The sequence below is a fragment of the Vicugna pacos genome, chromosome X, assembly GCF_048564905.1.
Source record: "Vicugna pacos chromosome X, VicPac4, whole genome shotgun sequence".
In the NCBI taxonomy this organism is placed as follows: domain Eukaryota; kingdom Metazoa; phylum Chordata; class Mammalia; order Artiodactyla; family Camelidae; genus Vicugna; species Vicugna pacos.
Window position 1 is genome coordinate 111,223,898 of NC_133023.1, and position 21,936 is coordinate 111,245,833.

At 43.1% G+C, this 21,936-nt stretch overlaps 1 protein-coding gene and 1 pseudogene across 5 annotated transcripts; one reads left to right on the plus strand and one right to left on the minus strand.

Annotated features, from left to right (window-relative positions):
• Positions 1–115: 115 nt before the first annotated feature.
• Positions 116–13,761, plus strand: GPRASP3 (G protein-coupled receptor associated sorting protein family member 3). 4 transcript variants are annotated; one of them, XM_031672661.2, is made up of 5 exons: positions 116–222; positions 374–444; positions 9,956–10,056; positions 10,420–10,516; positions 10,655–13,761. In XM_031672661.2, exon 5 carries the CDS (start codon positions 10,803–10,805, stop codon positions 12,483–12,485), a length of 1,683 nt encoding a protein of 560 aa, XP_031528521.1. In that variant the 5' UTR covers positions 116–222; positions 374–444; positions 9,956–10,056; positions 10,420–10,516; positions 10,655–10,802; the 3' UTR covers positions 12,486–13,761. The 4 variants fall into 4 exon arrangements, with proteins under 4 accessions (XP_031528521.1, XP_031528524.1, XP_072812421.1 ...); XM_031672664.2 differs by having other exon boundaries at positions 162–235; XM_072956320.1 differs by lacking the exons at positions 116–222; positions 374–444 and adding an exon at positions 8,355–9,411.
• A 6,663-nt stretch (positions 13,762–20,424) lies between these two features.
• On the minus strand, positions 20,425–20,950 carry LOC102526244 (ATP synthase-coupling factor 6, mitochondrial pseudogene; annotated as a pseudogene). Its single transcript, XR_001460310.1, has one exon. The product of XR_001460310.1 is annotated as an ATP synthase-coupling factor 6, mitochondrial pseudogene (transcript).
• Between the last annotated feature and the right edge of the window lie 986 nt (positions 20,951–21,936).

Genomic DNA, 21,936 nt, shown 5'->3' on the forward strand with positions numbered 1-21,936 from the left:
GCTTCAGACTGTTCTAGCAAGCAGCTCGAGCCCAGAGGCAGAAGACTGCCATCGGTGCTGCAGGGCTGCGGCAGACAAGCGGCCTGCGCGGTCACGTGGGGCTGACGGCGGGTCACGTGACCGCGCTGTCCCTTGGACGGGCGTGGAGGTGTGTCGCGCTCAGCTGCAAAGGGACAGGAAGGACTTACACCTGACGATTGACGGACGGCCGTGGGAGGAGTGGTAGGATGTGATGGTGTGTGGGTGGGGGTCTGCATGCTGCACTAGCCTGAAAACGAATCCCTCGGGCGCCCAGAATTACGGCACTTGTTGGGAGAGGATACAGTCCCTCAGCCAATCGCGAGCGTCTTAGCCGGGGTCTGTTTTTGTCCAGGAGCTCCAGACGCAGGAAGTCATCCCGCGGGAGGCCTTCGTGGAGGGAAACGGCCGTCGCTGTTGGAGGAGGTAGGTTCGAGGCCGAGAAGTGGCATCCGTGAGGGGCGCTGGCTGAGACTAGATCCGGGTGCAGAAAGTGCCTCGGACCCTCTGTCTCTCTCCCCTGCCTTCCGAACACCCCTGCCCTCACCCCAGGCTCCCCGCCCAGCGCAGTGTGAATCTGTGTTTCTCTGTGTGGGTGGGGGAGGTGGACACGTGGAGGGAGTTGGCTTCAGGGGTGACCAGAGACAGGGAACGGTGAAGTGGCAATTCGTGAACACCCAATTTGTGTACACTCGTGGCGCTGGCTCTGGAAAGGCAGGTGTGAGGATGGGAACTGTGAGCTACACTACCTTCCTCCCACCTACTTGGCGTTCACTCTCTACTGTCTGTCTTTTCCAGAAGGTGAGGATAGCTGAGACCAGCTCGAAATTGAGGGAGGGCGCCAAGGCTCCAGGTGCCTGGAGCTGCAAAAGGGGAAGGAACCCCAGTCTGGGTAGCTTTAGGGAAGGGGAGAGAACAGACTCAGGAGGAGGGTATCTAGATGCTTTGGGCCCTTCATATAAGATTTCTCTTTGGGATACTGCCAAGCTTCTCGATTCCGAAGATGATTTCTGGATCTGAGCCCCAGGCAGCAGCTCCTTCCCATCTAGGAACTCAAAAGCTGCTACTCCCCCTGAGGCTCCCTCCTGCTTCTGTCCTGGGCCTCAGAACAGGGTTTTTCTGGGAACCACGTATGGAAACTGCTTTATGGATGGTCTCAGATGTGTCCTCTCTGCAGATACTTTGCTGTCTTCCTTGTATTTTGCTTTCTGCTCACTTCTTAGGACTTGCTCCTTTGGTCTTATCTTAGGTAGCAGCCCTTGGAAAGTCCTTGTCCTCTTTCTAACTGAATATCCCACCTCCTACCCCAACCCCTGCCCCGGGGATCCACTGGATGACAAGGCATTTTAGGGAAGTGTCACTAGAAAGTAATGCATTTTCCTAAACCCACTCATATCCTTATTTTTATACTCACTATAGAGTTGAAACTATGGGGTAAAACTACTTCAGGCCCTCCTGTTTACTTTTAAAAGCTAGAATTGAGCAGCGGGCACGTGGGTAAGATTATAGAGGTTGAAGCCTCCTACTTCCTCCTCTCTTACCCCTGCCTCCTTTGTTATTATCCTCTTCCCTCTACTCTCCAGAATTCTGGTAATGTAAGTATTAGGACCAATGGTTAGATTATGGCCTTTCCCCTCAAGCTTTGTAGTCTCTTGTCTGTGTCTGTGTGCTTTTAGAGTTTGACAAAATGCCTCAAACATGGTGTGGTATAAGAAAGAACATATCTAACCTTCGTCCTTAGCTCCTTGCACAGAGCTTCAAAAAAACTTCTAATTTCTTGATTAATAGGAGTATCTTTTTTATGCTGGTGAACGGACTGTAGGACCCTAGTTAGCTTCAGATTGCGGCTGGTCACTGGAAGGACCAACCACATAGTTAGAGTTGGACCTTTAGGCCAGCAGGAACTCTAGAGAGGGGAGGAGGGCTAGATGTGGGGTTCAATCATATGACCAATGATTTATTCAATCGAGCCTAAGTAATGAAACCCCAGTGAAAACTTAGGGATCAGTGGAACTTCCTGGTTGGTAAACACACTGATACCCAGGGAGAGTGATGTTGCCCTGAATCCATGGGAAGAGTGCATGGAGGCTGTATGCCTAAGACCCTTCCAGACCTTGTCCTATGTGTATCCTTTCTAATAAAACTACAGTAGAACTATAATTCTACATATAGCACTTTTAGTGAGTTCCATGAGTTGTTCTAGTAAATTATCCAACCTGAGGAGGTTGTGGGAACCCTGAATTTATAACTGTCAGTCAGAAGTATGGGTGGCCCCCAAGACTTGTAACTGGCATCTGATCTCACATGGGGGCAGTATTGTTGAGGATTGCACCCTTAAATACCATGGAGTCTGATGCTAACTCCAGGTAGTTGGTGTCAAAGAATTGATCTCAGTAGTGTAACACATCCCTATTTTTAGCAGCCACCTATGCATCATACATAAACAAGTTAAAATGAAGAAGAGGGGGAGAGTATGGCTCAGTGGCAGAGTGCGTGCTTAGCATGCACAGGGTCATGGGTTCAATCTTTAGTACCTCCAATTAAAAAATTTTTTAAATAAAATAAAGGAGGCAGAGCCCACTATTACGGGTGAAAAAGCAGCATATGTTTTTGTGGCTTGCATCTGCAATTTAGATGATTTTTAAAGTTCTCTCTATATATTTTTTTCTTATCAGAGCCCCCTCAGCCTAGATTTCCTCCTGAGAGTACTGCATTTATATTTGGGGAACTTCACATTGTGGCCCACACAGATACCTCTAAGTCCCACATGCATCCCAGGGCAGATACATAACTAATTCACGCCTGTGGATTTTTTTCAGTCTCAGCCAAAGGACAGGGTAAGCGTGTTATGTCTGTGCGTGTGCGTGTGCATGTGTGTGTGTTTCTGTGTCCATTCATGAAGATCATTATCTCTGTTCTCATCACTCCTTGGGTAGCACTTGTAAGGGCCAGGATCATCCTTCAATTTTTTCCTGGGGGTGTAGTTGGAGTAAATACTTCATCACTCATATGGCCCTTTTGTTTCTACCCACTTTCTGGATATACAGTATGGGCTATCTCATGTAATATATATCGGGACCGGTTCAGATGTCACCTGACCTACTCTGTTGCTGCTTGGGGATAAAATTAGGGTGCGTTTTTCATCTGTCCAATCACGAATAAATGAAAGTTATATCTGACAACAAAGCTTACCTTCTACTCCACCTCAATTTCAAAAAAACAAAAACAAAAACAAAAACAAATTCTGGGATGGAGGTTATAGCTCAATGGTAGAGTGTGTGCTTAGCATGCATGAGGTCCTGGGCTCAATCCCCAGTACCTCTGTTAAAAAAACAATGACAACCTTCAGTGGGCTCTCCTGTATAAAATATGACCAGGTTCCCTATGGAGGGTTTCAAGGCCCTGTGCCCTTCCATACAATTCTACCTTCCCATCTCAATTTCTAACACATTCTTCCAAGTCAGGGCCAGGACTCGAATGAGATAAAGACACACAGTGTAAGGTGGCATTCACTCGTGTCTCACCTAGTCCAAGCCTGCTTCACTCTGTCTGCACTCAAGCCACATTGGACTATCTTCTATTTCCCAACCCAACTATACTCTGTGCTTTACTACTTCTGTGTGTTTCCCCACACTGTTCCCCCAGGTTTCAGTGCTCTCATGCCCTTTCTCTGCCTGTGGGAAACATAATCATCTTTTAGGCTTAGCTCAAATGCTGTTTGAAGTCTTTCTGATACTCTCACTCTTATTCTTTGCCCCTGATAGGAAAGAATTCCTCCATCGTGTGTACTTACACAGTATTTTATTCACCTCTATTTAAGCATTTGTTTTTATGTCATGTACTGGACTCTTTTTATGAATAAGACAGAACTAGTGTTGCGGGGTAGGTAGCATAGAGGAAGAAACTTGGACTCTGAAAGTGTGAATCAAACCCTAGTCTGTCTGACCACAATGCCTGAGCCTTTTATTACTTTTCATAGTACAGTTGTCCCTCTGTATCCAAGGGGGATTGGTCCCAAGACCACTCACAGATACTAAAATCCAGACACTGAAGTTCCTTATACAAAATGGTATACTATTTGCACATAACCTATGCACATCTTCCCATATACTTTAAATCATTTCTAGAGTACTTACAATACCTAATACAATGTAAATTCTATGTAAATATTGTAAATACAATGAAAATGCTACTTAAATACTTGCCAGTGTGTGGCAAATTAAAGTCTTGATTTCTGGAACTTTCTGGAATCCTTTTTTTCAAGTACTTTTGAACCATGGTTGGTTGAATCCATGGATGTGGGATCCAAGGATACAGAAGGCTGATGATAATTATTGTTAATAGGGTGCTTTATAAATGCCAGATATTCCCCTAAGGGTTCTAAATATATTAACTTATTTAATCCTCAAAACAAACTTATAGAGAAGATGCTGTTACTGTTATTGTTCTACACATGAAGAAGCTGAGGCACAGACTGATAACTTGGCAAGCTCAATTAGCAGAGCTTGATTTGATTAGCAGAGAAGCTGAAGAGTCAAGCCTTTCTAGTTTGAATCTGGATCTGGTGTGTGTTACCACTGCGCTACATCAATTTCCCTCATGTGCTAATTACCACTGAAAGCTGCCATCATCACCATCACTATCTTCATCATCAGATTTTCTGTTCCTTACAGCTTGTAGCAAAGTACTTTATTCATCATAAAGAAACTTGAACCTTAGTGCTGTTAGACTCCCTGTCTCTTAGCCCCTTCTACCTGTATATTGGCATACTTCAGCTCTTCCTTCCTTCCCTACTGAATGGTCCATCATGGACCATTGATCTGCTACCTCATCCTCTAGTGCCTGGCTGCACTGTCCTGGCAAAATCCCAGTTCTTGATAAATCCTAAATAGCCACCTCTTTTTATAGCTTTGTTGCTTAGTGCAGTACACCTGGGGAAAGTTAACCAAAACTTTCTGACTATATACACTAAATTTATTTTTCTCAACTTCAGTACAGTCACCTAAATTGAAAGCAGGTAACCTTTGATATCTTTACACCATGGATATTTCACATGGGTGCACTTTTACACAATGACTCTCTGAATTGAAACTAGGTTTATCTGTGAGCTCAAGTATTTAATGTATCTCTGAACCCCCTAAAAGAAAGGTTGGATTTTTCTGCCTGAGGCATTCCTTTTCAATCTAGAACAGAAGGCAATCACAGTTGTCAGATCTCTAGCAATCATTAGACAAGACGTTCACAATCTAGTTTTTCTTTAACGTGGAAACATGAGTTCTGCCACTGTTTTTAAGAGGTAGGTGCTTACCAACAGACAAAAGTCAGGAACTATTATGCATTGAGGCATTGTTTTGTGCCTGAGTATACATATCACTTAGCATTGTTCCATATAACAAGGAACTCAACTAAATTTAACTTAGTAAGGAAATTTATTATCCACAGATTGGAAGTTCTAAGGCAAGGCAGCCTTGATGATTGCTTGACTCAGCCAAGGACTCAGCCCTTTTCCACCTCTTTCTTCTGCCATTCACAATATCAACTTCCGTCCTAAGGCTGAAACTTGATGGCTGCAATAATTCTTGGAGTCAAGCAGCTTCCCAAGGAAGAAAAGGAGACAATCTTTACTGATGGCCTTTTCTTATGAGTGAGGACGCTTTCTTCAAAAGTCCTTTTGCAAACTTCTCTTCATGTCTCATTGAGCAGAGTTCCGTCACCACCCCTTCCAGAACCAGAGTACCAAGGGGATGGAATAGCCCTAGATCAAGCAGATTCACCTCTGGAATTGGGATTAGCCCCCCTGTGGCACATCACTACAAGGAGGAGGGAGGCATACTTATGCAAAAGTGACGTTCTTTTAGTAAGGTGGTATGTTAAGCAACAGAGAGTATACAAAGCACTTAGGTTACAGTGACAAAGAGACCAGTGGCGATGTCTTAGCAATTATGATCTCTATGGAATTCTCATCTACTGCTTTCCCCAGCTCATCCCATAATATGACTAGATCACAATTTTAGAAGGAGCCACGAAGGCCTGATACATGCAGATATTTCTGAATATCATATAGTTTCTCATTTAGTGTGCACAAGAATCCAGTGAAGTAGTTATTACCAACCCCCTTTGAGGGATGACTTAACTGAGTTATAAAAACATTAAGTACCTTTCCCAAAGTGACACAAATAGTTAGTGGTAAAGTCTCTATTCAAACTTTAGAGTGCGTGGCTCTGAAGTCTGGCCAAGTTCCCAGAGTAAAGCCCAGAGGAGAGAGTCCTTACTCTACCATGCAGCCTCCTTTTAGAAGGTGCTTCCAGGGCTCAGAAACTGGTCATGCACTTAGTAGTAGAGTGCACTGCCTCTTGATGGTGGTGGTGGTGGTGGTGGTGGTGGTGGTGGTGGTGGTGGTGGTGGTGGTGGTAACAGAGATGTCTTTTCTCCTGGAGTTAAGTCACAGTTGCTCAGACCTCACCACTGAGAACTTTGATTTAGGAAGTCTGAATTCTAATCTACAATCAAGGTTAAGAATTTGGGGGCTGAGATGCCAGGTTCAGGGAGCCACATAAATTTTCTATCCCTGGGAAGAAAAAGAGCAAATATTTATGGAGCAGCCAGGTTTTCAAGGGCAACTTTATTCCCAGTTCTGAAGTTCAGCTGAAAAAAAGAGGACAAAAGCTGTGTTCACTGGCCTTTAGCTACCCTCTTAAAATCTATACTCCAGACTGGCCAGACTGACATGTAAAAAGCTTGGAAGTCATTGCTCCTGTACTTATAACCAGAAAAAAAATACTGAACAAACTGAAAATCAGTAACTTACCTTAGAACTGTGGTCATAGGGCAAATGACCACCCCAAATTCTGGAGAAAAGACAAATCCAGACAGTCATAGCCTATCTCTCTTTACATAGAGCAGAAACTGCTAGAGACATAAACAGGTAAGGACACTTAAATGGTAATTTTGACAAATTGCTGGAGACTGCGGGTGGAATAGTATGAAAGTGAGAAACTTCTAGGGACCTGCAGCCATAGAGGCTCAGTGGGCTTTACCTCCAGGAACTCCAGCAGGTTCGCACAGTGAAGATCCCCAAAAGATCCCCTCGTGACTGACAGTGGGAGGGGAAGTGTACTCTTGAGAAATACACCCCCAGAGTCTTCTCTACAACAAGGACCTATTCTCCAGTGGAAAAGACTTTCCTAGAGCCTTATCCCAGTTGACAGAAAGGCATTCCTCCTATCTAGCCCACTCTAGCCTTCCATTGTCCTATAAGGGGGAGAAGGAAGCTAAAGAAACACTTCTGAAGGTCATAGTATAGGGACACGCGCCCACAAACGGCAGGAATTTAACCGTAAGATTATAAACACTTCCTCTCCTCCACATGCTAACAGGCCTCCAGGATAGTAACAGTGGAGTGCAGCTAAAGAGTTGCAAGATGCCGGCAGTCTCTGCAAGAAGCAATTAGGGAAGCCCAAAGTTAAGAGGAGATACAAAAATAAGGACACTAGAGGAATTTGAAGACTCTGGCACCTATGGCTATAGCAAACATTACACACAGCACAATTGCTAACCAGCTTAACATAAAACTTCTCACTAAACGTCTATGTACTTTTTCAGTTCTTTTTACCCAACATCATATCCAGCTTTCAACACAAAATTATAAAACACACTAAAAGACAAGAAAAAGCATAAATTAAGGATACAAAGCATCAGAACCAGGCTCAGCTATAATGCAGGTTTTGGAATTATCAGAAAGGGAATTAAAAATAAGTATGATTAAAATACGTTAACAGCCCTAATGGATAAACTAGACAGGCGTGCATCCAAGTGGCTGAGATCCAAATGGATTCGAACCCCTGCCACATTCCCTCACTGCCAAAGATGATGGGAGGGTGGAAGTGACTGCAGGAGAAGACTTGACAGACAGAACCCAGGAAGAGGCGCCAGGACAGGCCCTACCTGGTGCCTGACACTGGGCTGTGGGGTGAGAGGCGGGGGGACTGTACGACCCGGTGCGGGTCCCGACAGGGAAGGGCCCTCTTTCCTGGGCAGCTGCGGGGACCGCGCGATGGCAAAGCGTGTTACCACCGCGAACGAGAAAACAGCAGTGTGGCAGAAAAAATGACGACGCTGGCGCAAACAAGTGGTTTGTCTCCTCAGACCAGAGGTCTAGGGCTGCCTTCCCTTAGAAGAGGGGCAGTGGCTCGGGCTTCGTGGGCGCCCCCTCCCACCTTCCTCCCGACCGCGGCCCCTGAACGTGGAAAGCAGAACCGGGGAGGGTCGCGCTCACAGCCCCTCTCCCATCTGCATCCCGGAAGGATGGCGGGCGGGGGGGCAGGGGAGCGGAGCGGAGCGGAGGGGAGGGGGGCGGACACCGAGCAGTCTCGGGGTTCACACACACCGAGGGGCGGTCTGTATCCATCCGCTGCTCCCCTCAGCGCGGCCCCTCCGGACCTCCCGACCCCGGCCCCCACCGCCGACCGCTCGCCGGCCCCACACACTGTGGGGCCAGAAGTGTGGGGGTGGTCGCGGCGCGCGGGGGCCGCGGGGGGCGGGCGAGGCGGGCTGGCGTGGCCCCGCCCCTCAGGCTGGGGTTCCTCCCGGCCCCGCCCCCTCTGGGTCGGAACTACGGTGGGCCTGGGAGGGGGCGTCGAGCCCATTCGTGCCGTATCCCTCCGCCCCCCTTCCCGACACCCTCGCCGCGAGCGGTTGGTGCCGCATCCTGCGCAGCCCCTGCCCGGTTTGGCGCAGCGGCGCGGGGGGCGGGCCGCCTCTTTGCCATTCTGAGCGCACGGAGAGCGGTGGGAATCCGAGTGAGGAGCTCCGACCGGAGGGCCAGGCCGACCACCCGGGCCCTGAGCCTGTGCAGGCAAGTGGGGGTGTCGTGGGGGGCGACGAGCAGCTCACAGCCTGCCCCGCGGACCCCGGCAGCCTGGCGAGCGGGAGGCGACGCGGCTGGAGCCGGTCCCCGAGGGAGGTGCGCAGCTCCGGGGGCCCCCTGGCGCTGAGGCGGCGGCGACCGGCGCGGACGGGACCCGGGGCGCGGGGTCTGGCCGCAGACGCTGGCTGGGATCCTGGCAGGCGAACGGCGCGGCGGCTCCCGGGTCAGCTTTCCGGGCGCCCGCGCCCCGCCCTCGACGGTGTCTGTGCCGGGAGAGGGCTGTGGGGGTGCTGCTGCGGGAGACATGGCGGAGGGGAGCTGGGGTGGGGGCGCCCGGGGAGGCCGCCGGGGCCGGGGCTGGGGTGGCGGTCGGAGCTGGGGGCCGAGCGGGCGGGTGCGGGGGCCCGGATTCTGGGAAGGGACCTGTGGGTCCCGCGTCCTGGGTGCTGTCCCTTCCCACAGGCGCCTCTTTGATGCCAAAGTCTCCTGTCTGCGCGGTAGGTCTGGCGATTTCAGCGAAAGAGGAAGTAAGCGAGTAGTTTATGAAGACACCAAAATGAAAAGTTTATATGCCTCTTAAAATGGCAGTTTTATTGCTTTCCATATTTAGAGCTTGAGCTCAGTTAAATGCAAGCAAATGACAGGGTGAGGGGTTAATCGACTGTTACGGAAAGGATCCATGTCAGTAAATAATGTGGTATTAATCCACCTTTCTCGTTTGGAATCTCTACATGCCAGCTCACGTTAATATGTTGAGGTGTGGGAATGGCAGTTCAGAATACGAAAATTTTTCTGAAGTGTTCATTTAGAACGCCTGAAGTCAGTCTGCTTCTTCAGTTTCTGGTTCTGGAAACCTAAACCCCAGCCACCTGTCACAGCCCCTCCCTCTTATTTTGCTACGGATGTAGTCCCATAGAAGATTTTGTGGACATCCATTTATTTATTTCCTGATTCTTGAAAAGGAGGTTTTAGGGCCTGAGTTCTGGGAATCTGTCCATTAACCTGGTATTTTACTACCATTGTCAACATATTCTCTTGGTGTTTTGCTAAATGCTCCTCCTCTCTCTGTAGGGTGTGTGACTCTTCTCCAGCTAGTGGACTGTTTTGTGGTGGGAAAGACTTCTCCTGCGGATGCCTGCTTTGTGGGCTGGTTGGCATAGGTGGTGAATGAGGTAGGAACTATATATGTGTGGGAAAGGGGAAAAAAGCAGGGGCATGCAAGATGGTACTGAAATAATAGTCCCCATCTTTTTCACTGCTTGCCTTCTAAATACAGTTGTCTCTGTTCCACTACCCACTCTTGCACCTCATATTTTTGTCCAAGGAAAATGAATGACTTCAGAGTTGAGAGAAGGTGTAGTTAGACAAGCTACAGGCTTTCTGGAAGTGGATGGGGAATCGTTTGGGAGGAGGGGACAGGTGGGAGATACTTAACATGGCCTTGAATATGCAGAAGTATATGTTGTAATACTTGTCACATTGGGCCATCTCAGTCTCTTCTGTTTTCTCTCCTCTAACTTTTTGTCTATCCATAGGTTTATTCCTTTATACCATTCTGTAGAAGTCTGCAGGTAGCTGTTCATTTTGAATTTAATTAAGAAAGCGGACAACAGCTGTTCATTTGGATCCAAGGTGAGTGTGAGCATGAGCACCCTACTATTCCACTTCTACTACACCGTCTGTCTTTGTTCTCTCATGTCCTGTGTGGCTGTCTGCATAGAGAAGCACAGTTGGAAGAGACTCAAAGCCCATTTCCTTCTTCCACCTCAGATCTATCTCCAGTGGTGGCTGTGGTGGCCTTGGAGTGACAGAAGATCATCACCTTCAGTCCAGTAAAAGAGTATCAAGACACTGACCTGGGACACATTGAGGACCAAGGCCAAGATTATAGAGCTATCTATATAACTGGGCTTCAACCATGACTGGGGTTAAGAATGCAAGTAGAAGGAATAGGAATAGAAAGAATGAGAATAAAAAGAAGGCCAAAACTGAAAAAAGGGCTGGTGTAGAGGCTGAAGCAAAGAGGGAGGCTACTGGCGTAGTCAGATCTGTAGCCAAGACCCCGGCCAAAGCAGTAGCCAAGGCAGGGCCTCAGGAAGATGCAGGGGCAAAGATGAAGGTAGCATCTAAGAACAAGATTGTTACTGAGGTGAAGGAAGGAGCCCCGTCAGATTTTAGGCCCAAAGCTGAAGATGAAGCCACTAGATCATCTCGGTTTTGTTCTGTGGCTGAAGCTAGTGCTGAGTCCAGATCTACATGTAAAGATAAGACTGGTGTTGATACCTCTTTCTGGGCTGGGGAAGAGGCCAGTGATAGCCCCTGGTTCTGGAATGGAGAAGAGTCTGGTAATCATATCTGTGCTAAGGATGAAGGTAAAGCTAATGTTAGTCCCCTGTCCTGTGCTGAGAAGTTGGAGCCTGTGGCTGGGGCCAGTGGCAAGACTAAGCCAGCGGCTGAAGAGGAGGAGGAAGAGAACGTTATTGGGAACTGGTTTTGGGATGGAGATGAAACTAGTTTTGACCCTAACCCTAGACCTGTGAGCAGGATAATCAGGCCCCAACCTGTGGATGAAATTAATGAGAAAGATAGACCCAAGGACTGGTCTGAGGTAACGATCTGGCCCAAAGCCCCTGCTGTAACTCCAGCAGTGTTAGGCTTTAGATCCCAGGCCTCATCTGAGACAAAGCCTCCTTCGTATATTGTCCTGGCCTCAGCTGAGGAAAGTACCCATTCTTTGCCTGCGGCAACAGCGTGCTCTTCTAGGAGCACTCCCTCAGGCACACAGCCTGTCCCTGAGTACGCATTTGGTTCTGACCCTTGCATCCAGACCATAGAGGAGATTAGACGCCAAATCAGGATCAGGGAGGTGAATGGGATTAAGCCATTTGCTTGCCCTTGCAAAATGGAATGCTACATGGATTCTGAGGAATTTGAAAAACTGGTTACCTTACTTAAGTCAACTACTGATCCTCTTATTCATAAAATCGCTCAGATTGCGATGGGGATCATTAATGTTCACCCATTTGCCCAAGAGTTCATTAATGAGGTGGGTGTAGTGACACTTATTGAAAGCTTACTCAGTTTTCCTTCCTCTGAGATGAGAAAAAAGGCAGTAATTACTCTGAATCCCCCCTCTGGAGATGAAAGACAACGCAAGGTTGAATTACATGTTAAGCATATGTGTAAGGAAACCATGTCTTTTCCCTTGAACTCACCCGGACAGCAGTCTGGATTAAAGATACTAGGACAACTGACTACTGATTCTAACCATCACCACATTGTTGCCAGTTACTTTTCAGAGCTTTTCCATTTGCTATCCCTGGGAAATCGTAAAACCAGAAATCTTGTTTTGAAAGTACTTTTGAATATGTCTGAAAATCCAACTGCAGCCAGAGACATGATCAATACAGAGGCATTAGCAGCATTAAAACTCATCTTTAACCAGAAAGAGGCAAAAGCCAATCTTGTTAGTGCTGTGGCCATATTTATTAACATAAAGGAGCATATCAGAAAGGGCTCAATTGTAGTTGTTGATCACTTGAGTTACAATACACTCATGGCCATTTTCCGTGAAGTTAAAGTGATTATTGAAACAATGTAAAATGAGCCAGAAATAGACTGGTTTGAACAATCTCCAAACTCTGATAGGCTATCTGTTCCCATGTGTAATGTTTTGGTTATTATAGTGTGTACATTATACGTTATGTCTGTAACACAATATTACCTGTGACAGTCTAGGTTTGAGCTAGACCATTTTGTCAAAGTAATATTTTATTGTGAGCTGAAAACAGCTATTGATTTTTGTCTTGTGTAGATGGGGAGCTCTTTACCATTTAACTTAAGAAGATAGCAAACTGGTGCATCGTAAGTAAGCTAACTTGTTAATTAGTATCTGCTTAGATCCATTTGTGGCTTCAAATGGTTAAAAAAGAAAATATCCTTGAATTTATCATCTAGTTGCAGAAATAGAGCATATATACACAAGAAGATATCTAATAGTACACATATTCACATACATACACACACATACACTCGTTGCCAAATGTGCACTCTCAAAAGGTAAAGAAGGCAGGGTTGCTGCAGGCTACTTAATGTGAAAGGAATTACTGTTTTTCCGCTATTGTACCTGAATCAGATAACTCATTCCACAAACACAAATGGCCCTGAATCTCAGATAAAATGTAATGCTCATTTTTTTATTTTGCTACATTTGTAACTCTTATATTAGGCTGTTTCATTTACGTCAGGCCATCTCACAGGAGAGGAGGGAGGAGGTAGGTGTAGGGAGGCAACATTTCCTGAGACTCATGTCAGACTCTGTGTTGGCACTATATTTTACAGGTTTCCTCTTCTCACCATGGTCCTCTGAGCTAGGTATTGATATTTATGATTATAACTCATTATTCGGAATCCCCTCCAATGAGGATTAAACTTTTTCCTAGATTCCCACAGCAGGCAGGTGGCATAGCTGTTTTGTCTGATAAAGAACCCACTCTAGTTACACAACTTTATAGTCCTCTTTCTTTGTTATGTGGTGGCCTTCCAGGCTCACAGGCTGGTTTTAATGATTCAGTTTTGCTGTAGATAATGTCTCTGCCAGTCTTGAAATTCTTAACTTCCTCTAAATGCACATGTCCCTTAGGCATGTGGCTATACCTTGCTGGGAATCAGAAGACAAGTCTGAAATGACTGTATGGATTTGAACTGAAGAGAATGTCTCAATGTGTAAAACTATTGGGTTATATGCTTTGAGATTGTTAATTGTTAAGAAACTAAAACAAGATCATACTGTAAATACTGTTTGTAACTTGCTTCCCCCCCCACTAACTGTATGTTGTGATCATCTTTCCATGTCAATAAATAGGCTTCTACAAATATTTTTGAATCTCTTAATGTTTTTCCTGTGCTAACATTTGGTGAATAGTGCCTTAATCTTTCATTGCATATCCTCTTAATGAATAATATGCATAAATTTATTTCTTTTGCAAAAATAGGACTAGAGTATTCTGTAACTTGCCTTTTTGTCTTTTCAATGATCCTCCTAATTTAGTATTATACTGCAATTTAACTTTTTACTTAATAGCTTTACTGAGAGATAATTGAGATACGCAAGCTGTACAAATTTGATAAGTTTTAATATATGTACACAGACACAAAACCATCACTATCAAGATAGCGAACATATTCATCACCCCCAAGAGTTTCTTCATGCTCCTTTGTAATCCATCCCTCCCACTTCTCCCCAGACAACCACTGATCTGCTTTCTGACAATATAGAATCATTTTCATTTTCTGTAATTTTACATAAAAGGAATCATACAGCATGTATTCTTTTGAAGGGGGAAGGGGGCTGGCTTCTCTCACTCAGCATAATTATTTGAGCTCCATCCATGTTGTTATGTGTATCAATAGTTCATTGCTTTTTATTGCCAAGTACTATTCAACTATATGGTTATACCACAGTTTGTTTATCCCTTCACCTGTTGATGGACATTTGGGTTATTTCCGGATTTGAGCTACTACAAATAAAGCTCCTAGAACTGTTTCGTGTACAACTGTTTCTGTGGACATACACTTTGCTTTTCTCTTGGATAAATATCTAGGAGCGGGATGACTGGATCATATGGTAGGTGTATATTTAACTTCTACATTTTCCAAAGTGGTTGTACCACTTTACATTCCCACAACAGTATATGAGGGTTCTGATTCCTTCACATCCCTGCAAATGCTTAATATGGTTGATATTTTAATTTTAGCCATATCTCATTGTAGTCCTAATTTGCATTTCTCTAATAATTACTGATGTTGAATATATTCTTATGTGGATATTTGCCATCAATATATCTTTGGTGAAGTATATGTAAATATTTTGCCCCCTTTTTTAAATTGAGTGGTTCATTTTTATTGTTTTTTAAGAGTTCTTTATATATACTGGATACAAGTCTATTATTAGATTTATGTTTTACAAATATTTTCTCCCAGTCTGTGGTTTGTCTTTTTATTCTCTTAAAAATGTCTTCTGAAGACCAGAAGCTTTTAATTTTAGTGAAGAACAGTTATTTTACCAGTTGTGTTTTGGTGTTATATGTAAGAAATTGTTGCCTAACTGAGGTCATAAAGATTTTATCCTATATTCTAAAAGTTTTACAGTTTTAGGTTTTACAATCAGGCCTATGAACCACTTTGAGTTTTTTGTGTATGGTTCACACTATATATATAGGTTGAAGTTCAACTTTGGCATAGTGATATTCAATTGTTACAGCATCACTTGCTTAAAAGACTCTTCTTTTTCCACTGAGTTACCTTTGTATCTTTGTCAAAAATCAATTGTCTCTGTATGTATGGATCTTTTTCTTGATACTTTATTCTGTCCCATTGATCTACTTGTGTATCTTTATTACAATACCACACTTGTCTTGATTACTGTGACTTTATAATGTCTTAAAGTCAGGCAGTGTGAGTCCTCTATTAGTTTTCATTAATTTTGATTATTCTTGCTCATCCTTTCCCATATGAATTTTAGAATCAGCCTGTCCATTTCCATAAAAAGTCCAGCTGGGAGCAAGTTGTTTAGCATGCATGAGGTCCTGGGTTCAATCCCCAGTACCTCCATATAAATAAATAAATAAATAAATAAATAAATAAATAAATAAATAACCTAATTACCTCCCCCCTAAAAAAACAGATCAATCTGGGGAGAACTGACATTTTAATAATATTGAATCTTCTGACCCATGAACAAAATATATCTATTTATTTAGGTCTTCTTTAATTTCTCTCAGCAACCTTTTGTACTTTCCATGCAACATAATTTTTAGTTTATTATTTTGTATTCTTTAGCATATTCTTACATTTTTTCTGTGAAAATTGATACACCATTGTTTATGACTTCTTGCCTGTTTGAACATTTCTGTATGACAGAGTCCTTGAAGTGGTACTGCTTCATCAAAGATCATGAATGGCAATGGCCTCCAGCCAAAAATCACCTGTATTTGAACAGGTTAGGTTGCAGAGAGTGAGAGCACACACCGTGAAGAATCATGGGGTCCTTCAATAAGGGAGTTTTAGAAATGACTTGTTTTAGGATTAGGACTTCTGTTAGGTGACTGGGGGAGGGTTTAAGGAAGTGAGGCTTTGCTGTAGATTGAAAGCTATCAAGAAATATGAGTATAGTAGACCCTTGAACAACATGGGTTTGAACGCAGATTTTTTTCAACATTTTGCAAGGTTCTGGAGTTCTCCTCTCCTTCAGGGAAACCTTGGCAATGACTATTGAGAGGGACATGGCACCTCTAGGAGTCAGAGCTTCTTTCAGAAGATTTTCTAACAGGATGCATAACACTGTCCAGCTGAGAGTAGGTGTCCAGAGATAAGCAGAGAGGGCTCTGTACTACCTGATTGCGATTGGTTGAATCTGTGGCTGCAGGGCCAACTGTGAAGTTATACACAGAGAGGAAAGGATTTACTTTGCTATTATATTGTTTTCTGTATATCTTACTGCTTTTTTTTGTCCCTCATTTCCTTCATTGCTGCCTTCATTTGTGTTTAATTGATTTTTTGTCATTACACATTTTGATTCCCTTCTCTTTTCCTTTTGTGTATATTCTACAAATATTTTCTTTCTGGTTGTGATGAGAATCACATAAACTATCCTGGAGTTATAACAGTGTAATGTAAATTGAAACCAACTTTGCTTCAATCATATACAAAAACTCTACTCTTTATGGTTCTGTCCCCCCACCAACTTTATGTTATTGGTGTCACAAATTTAATCTTTACATGTTGCCTACCCGTTAAAATAGGTTTATAATGAATTTTTGTGCATTAGTCTTTTAATTCCTGTATAAAATAAAGAATGGAGTTACAAGCCAAAATTATAATCACACTTGTTTTTATAGTTTGTCCATCTATTTGCTTTCACTGGAGATCTGTGTATTTTCATATGGCTTCAAGTAACTGTATGTGATATTTTCTGTCCAAATTGAAGGACTCTCTCTAGCATTTTTCATGAGCAAGTCTAGTGGTAATAAACTCCCTCAGCTTTGTTTGTCTGTAAATGTCTTAATTTCACCCTCATTTTTGAAGGACAGTTTTTGCCAGATTTAGAATTATTGGTTGACTATCTTTTTTTCCTATTTTATTTTATTTCATTTTATTTTATTGTAATAAGAACACTTAATATGAGATTCACCCTCTTAACAATTTTTTAAGTGTGCAGTATTGATGACTATTTGTATAATGTTATACAGAAGATCTCGAGAACTTACTCATCTTGCTTAACTGAAACCTTACGAGCATTGATTGGTAACTCTTCACTTCCCCATCTCCCTAGCCCCTAGAAAACACCATTTGACTTTTTAATTCTATGAATTTGACTATTTTAGATATCAAAATAAGTAGAATCATACAATGTTTGTCTTCCTGTGCCTGGTTTGTTTCACTTAGTATAATGTATTCAGGGTTTATCCATGTTGTTGTATATTGCAGAATTTCCTTCTTTTTTTAAGGCTGAGTAATAATCTATTATATGTATATGCCATATTTTCTTTATTCCCTTATCTGTTGATGCATATTTAGGTTGTTGCCACATCTTGGCTATTGTAAATAGTGCTACAATAAACATGATAGTGCAGGATCTTAGAGTCCTGATTTCAATTCTTCTGGATAAATACCCAGAATTGAGACTGCAGGGTCATATAGTATTTCTATTTTCAGTTTTTTTGAGGAGCCTCCATACTGTTTTTGTGGAGGAGATTACTGTGCACTGGTTATCAATCCCAAAGGTATAGGGTACCCTATGCACTGGTTACAAATCCCAGGAGAGGACTATAAACAATTCTGCCACTGCATTTTGGTATCAGTTTCCAAGAGGAACACAAATTTCATACGCTCTGGGATTACCAAAGGGGAGAGAGAAGGGAGTAGGGACAAATTAGGGATATGGGATAAACAGATACAAACTACTATGTATAAAATAGATAAGCAACAAGGATATACTGCATAGCACAGGAAGGTATACCCATTATATTGCAGTAACCTATAATGGAATCTAATCTGCAAAAATACTGAATCACTATGCTGTACACCTGAAACTAACACAGTATTTTAAATCAACTATACTTCAGTAGAAATAAAAATAATAAAATAAGTAAGATACCAAGATGTATTGTACAACACAGGGAATATAGACAATATTTTATAATAACTTTAAATGGAGTATAATCTATACAAATATTGAATCATACACACAAAAAAGAATATATCTATCCCTCAATAAAGCAAATTCAATTTTTGCCCTAGGTTTTAAAAGCCATTTGAAGACACACCTTATGCCAGCTTCACTTAACAAAGAATGTGGTCACACTTACTTTAAAATTTTTAGGTTACTGCACAGAACAATATTTGGTCCCAAACAAAGTTGCACAACAGAAAATACATATAAATTTGACATGTTTACATTTTCTTCTTCTTATATCTTCTGCTTCCATAAAGTTGTCTGATTTGAAAAAAAAACATGTAAATCAGGAGGCATTCAGGGCCCTGAGGACGCAGGAACCCATAAGGTCACTGTCTTGGAATGTTGGCCCCTTTTCTTTCCAGCCTTAATAGCCATGAAGACAGGAGCTGAGCAGTACATTTGGAGGGAGAAGGAAGAGGGACTTGCACTATCTGAGGACAGATTTGCCTAGAGTCAGGAATCTGGTGGAGCTTTATCCCACTAGTAATAAGAAGGGGCAGGAGAGTGTGAACTACAGGTGTGTACATATTTGAGGGGAACATGATCTGGAAAGCATATGGAGAGAAGGAAAATACATACACGTTTCTATTTTGACTGTGAGTCAATGTCATTTTATGCAGTGGAATGAGTGCCCTGATGGGTCTGGGGAAGAAAAGAGGTGTTTGCACCATTTCCATTCAATTGAGTCATGTACCCCATGAATGGAGTTTGGGGTAAAGGAATGAAGTCAGCACTTATTCCATTCCCTGTGTTTCCCCTGTTTCCCTGTCCCTCTATCTTACCTCCTTGTTTTACATGAAAGAAGAGTGTTTTCTTTGAGATCCTGAAGGGTGAGATCAAAGCCTAATATTATGTCTTCCAGACAGGACCCTGGACATGGGCGCAAAAGAGACAGGAGACCTCCCTGGAATAACTCTGTGACATTCATGTCTGTAAGTCACTTAATCTCTGTTATTCTTACTTGGAAAATACACATTTGTTTTATCGGTGAGCTTCATTGCTATGAGGTAGAGTGATAACACTGCAAAAGGAAACAGTTGGAAACCGAGAGCCTGACCGATCAACCAACAGCCAGAGCATGGGCTCCAGTACCTGTGTTTCCTGATGCACTATTCTGGTTGTCAGGCACTTCCTATCTTTCTGTCCCTCTCTCAGGGTACCCCAGCTTCCTGGCTTTTGTCTACATTCCTCTAATGTCACAAAGGACTGGGCTAGAGCAAAGGGGAAGAAAGGGAGCAAGGAGAGAACTCCTGGAAAACCTGCTGTTTTCTGCTCTCCTCCCCTGGAGAAGTTAGGGAAAAGGAAGAAAATCATCATCCTGTTTGTTCTTGTTTCATGTGCTGTCATGTGCCCTTACTTCTCCCTGCAGATAAGTTCAGGAAAAACTTATCCACTGATCCCTTGAAAGGTGAGGTGCTACACAGGATCAAAAGCTGTTTATGTGTATCTTGTACAGGACCCTGCAGTACCAGCCAGGCAATCTCCCTGGGCAGACCTCACCTCATAACCCTGGGATGACCTTGGGTAAGTCACTGTATCCGATGTGGTCTGACCTGTCAGAGAGGATTACATCAGCCTCTTCTCCCAGCCAGCTAGGTCTGGGCCAGAGAATAAAGTCATTTCCATCCAGAAAAACACTTTGAGTTTCTAAAGGGAGATACTTTTCCATGTAAGTCCAAGGTGAGTCATGCTGCAGGCTCACCAGAATTCTATATTCAGTCACTATATTAAGTTCAATTCAGTTAAAAATTCACTGAGTTCCAGACCCTGGTTGAGGCTCTAGGGATATTTGTTGGAGGTAGGATACCTTCTTGGTTAGTATCAATGGGCTTTAATACCATCTAGTCCTGGGTAGGTCCCTCCCTCTGTCACCGACTAACCATGTAACCCTAGACAAGTTTCTTAACCTCTCTGTACCTTGAACTTCTGATCCATAAATGGTGATAAAACTTTAAAGGGCTATTGTGAAGATCAAATATGTTAATGTCATTAAACTACTTAGCATGGTGTCTGGCACAGAAATGTAGGCTACACTGGAACTTCACCCTTTTGTTCTGCCATCTTAATGTTCAATTCTGGCTCTGGCTTTACCTGGTGGTAGTGTAACCCATTTTGACATAGTCTACCATTCAAATACATTCCTTTTGCAAAGGGAAACAAAAGCTAAGCAATAAGTGTTGAGTTGAAAATGCAGATTTTCATAAAGTTTTTAAGAATGACCCTACCTTAGTTTGTAGAACTGGTATAAGGATAGAAAAAGATTTGATGACCCTCAATTTTATAAGCACTTTTACATTTTTTTAGTTGTGAAATGTATGTTTATTCTGATACTTCTGATCAGTTGTACAACTAATCTAGGACAAATTACCAGAAAACCTTTACATTATTTCTTCAGGACTATGGTTTTTCAATGGCTTCAAATTTGGGCTCTTCAAATGTGAAGTTAGGGAACATATTCATGTCTGCTTTACCATACAGTTGCTTAAGCTTAAAAAGCTCCCTGTCCTGTTCTTGCTGATACACTGGGCCAGTATCAACAGGTCCTCCAGATGTCTGTCGCTTAGTTCTATATTCTCTAATCTTGTCCACCAAGAGTTTCTGATCAGGATCAAGTTCCTTATTAAATGTCACTGCTGTAACACCAATGTTCCTCCTCAAAGAGACTGAGACTGCAGCCTGAATGACAGAGGAAGACCGGAAGAGCTGCTGAAGAATCATGCTGATTCTGTTATGGACAGGAAGCGTATTGGAGACAGTCTGCGACTGGACAGCTCTAAGTGAGACAGAAACCAAACAGGAGAAAGAAGTGGAGGGTAGGTGCTTCCGGGTCCCCTTTTCAAGACAATTTAAATTTATTAAACAAATATTTATGGGACATCTATTACATGCCAGGCCCCATAAGCCTACAAATCATCTCTCCATCTCAGAAATTTCTCCTTGACTCCAGACTTATGTATCCAGCTACCTGTCAGAAATATGTATCTAAAGCAGTAGTTCTCCAAAAGTGGTGATTTTGCTCCCCATCTCCAGGAGACATGTGGAAATATCTGGAAACATTTTTGGTAGTCACACCAGGGGTGCTAATGAAATCTTATGGATGGAGGCTAAACACCCACAATACATAGAACAGCCCTCACAACAAAGAGCTCTCTGACCCAAAATGTCAACAGTGTTGAGGTTGAGAAAACCTGCTCTAGAGCAAAGTAAACATTACTACTCACCATATATGCATAGATTCAGTGTAGAACCCAACTTTGGAATCCAATAACCCAGAATAACTATGCTGCCTCTTACCAGGCATGTGTCCTTGGAAAAAGTATTCTGCTTTACTCAAAGTCTACCTATTTAAATGTTTATGTCATCCAAACATAACAGAAACAGCCAAAATAATATTTGTCCAAGTATCTGGGCACCTTGTCCCAGTCATGTTGACACATGAAATTAACCATCATACTTGACACTAAAAAAAAATATTTCTTGGTTGTCTGGAATCCAGATTTAACTAGGTGTTCTCTGTTTTATCTGGCAGCCCTACATGTGGAGAGCTCTGCAGAGAAGACCCAAAATGCTCCATTCAGTAGCCCCAGTAAGCTCCCATCAGATGCCAGCACTAACTCTCATGTATGTGAATGGGCTGTCTTGGATGTTCCAGATGAGAGGTGCCTCCAGATGACTGCAGCCTCAGGTAACAGATATCAAATGGAGCAGAAAAACACCCAGCTGAGCCCAGTAAACCAACAGAATCCTGAGAAATAATACATGGTTATTGTTTTATTTATTGCTAAGCAGAAATGGATATTCAAAACATTATGAT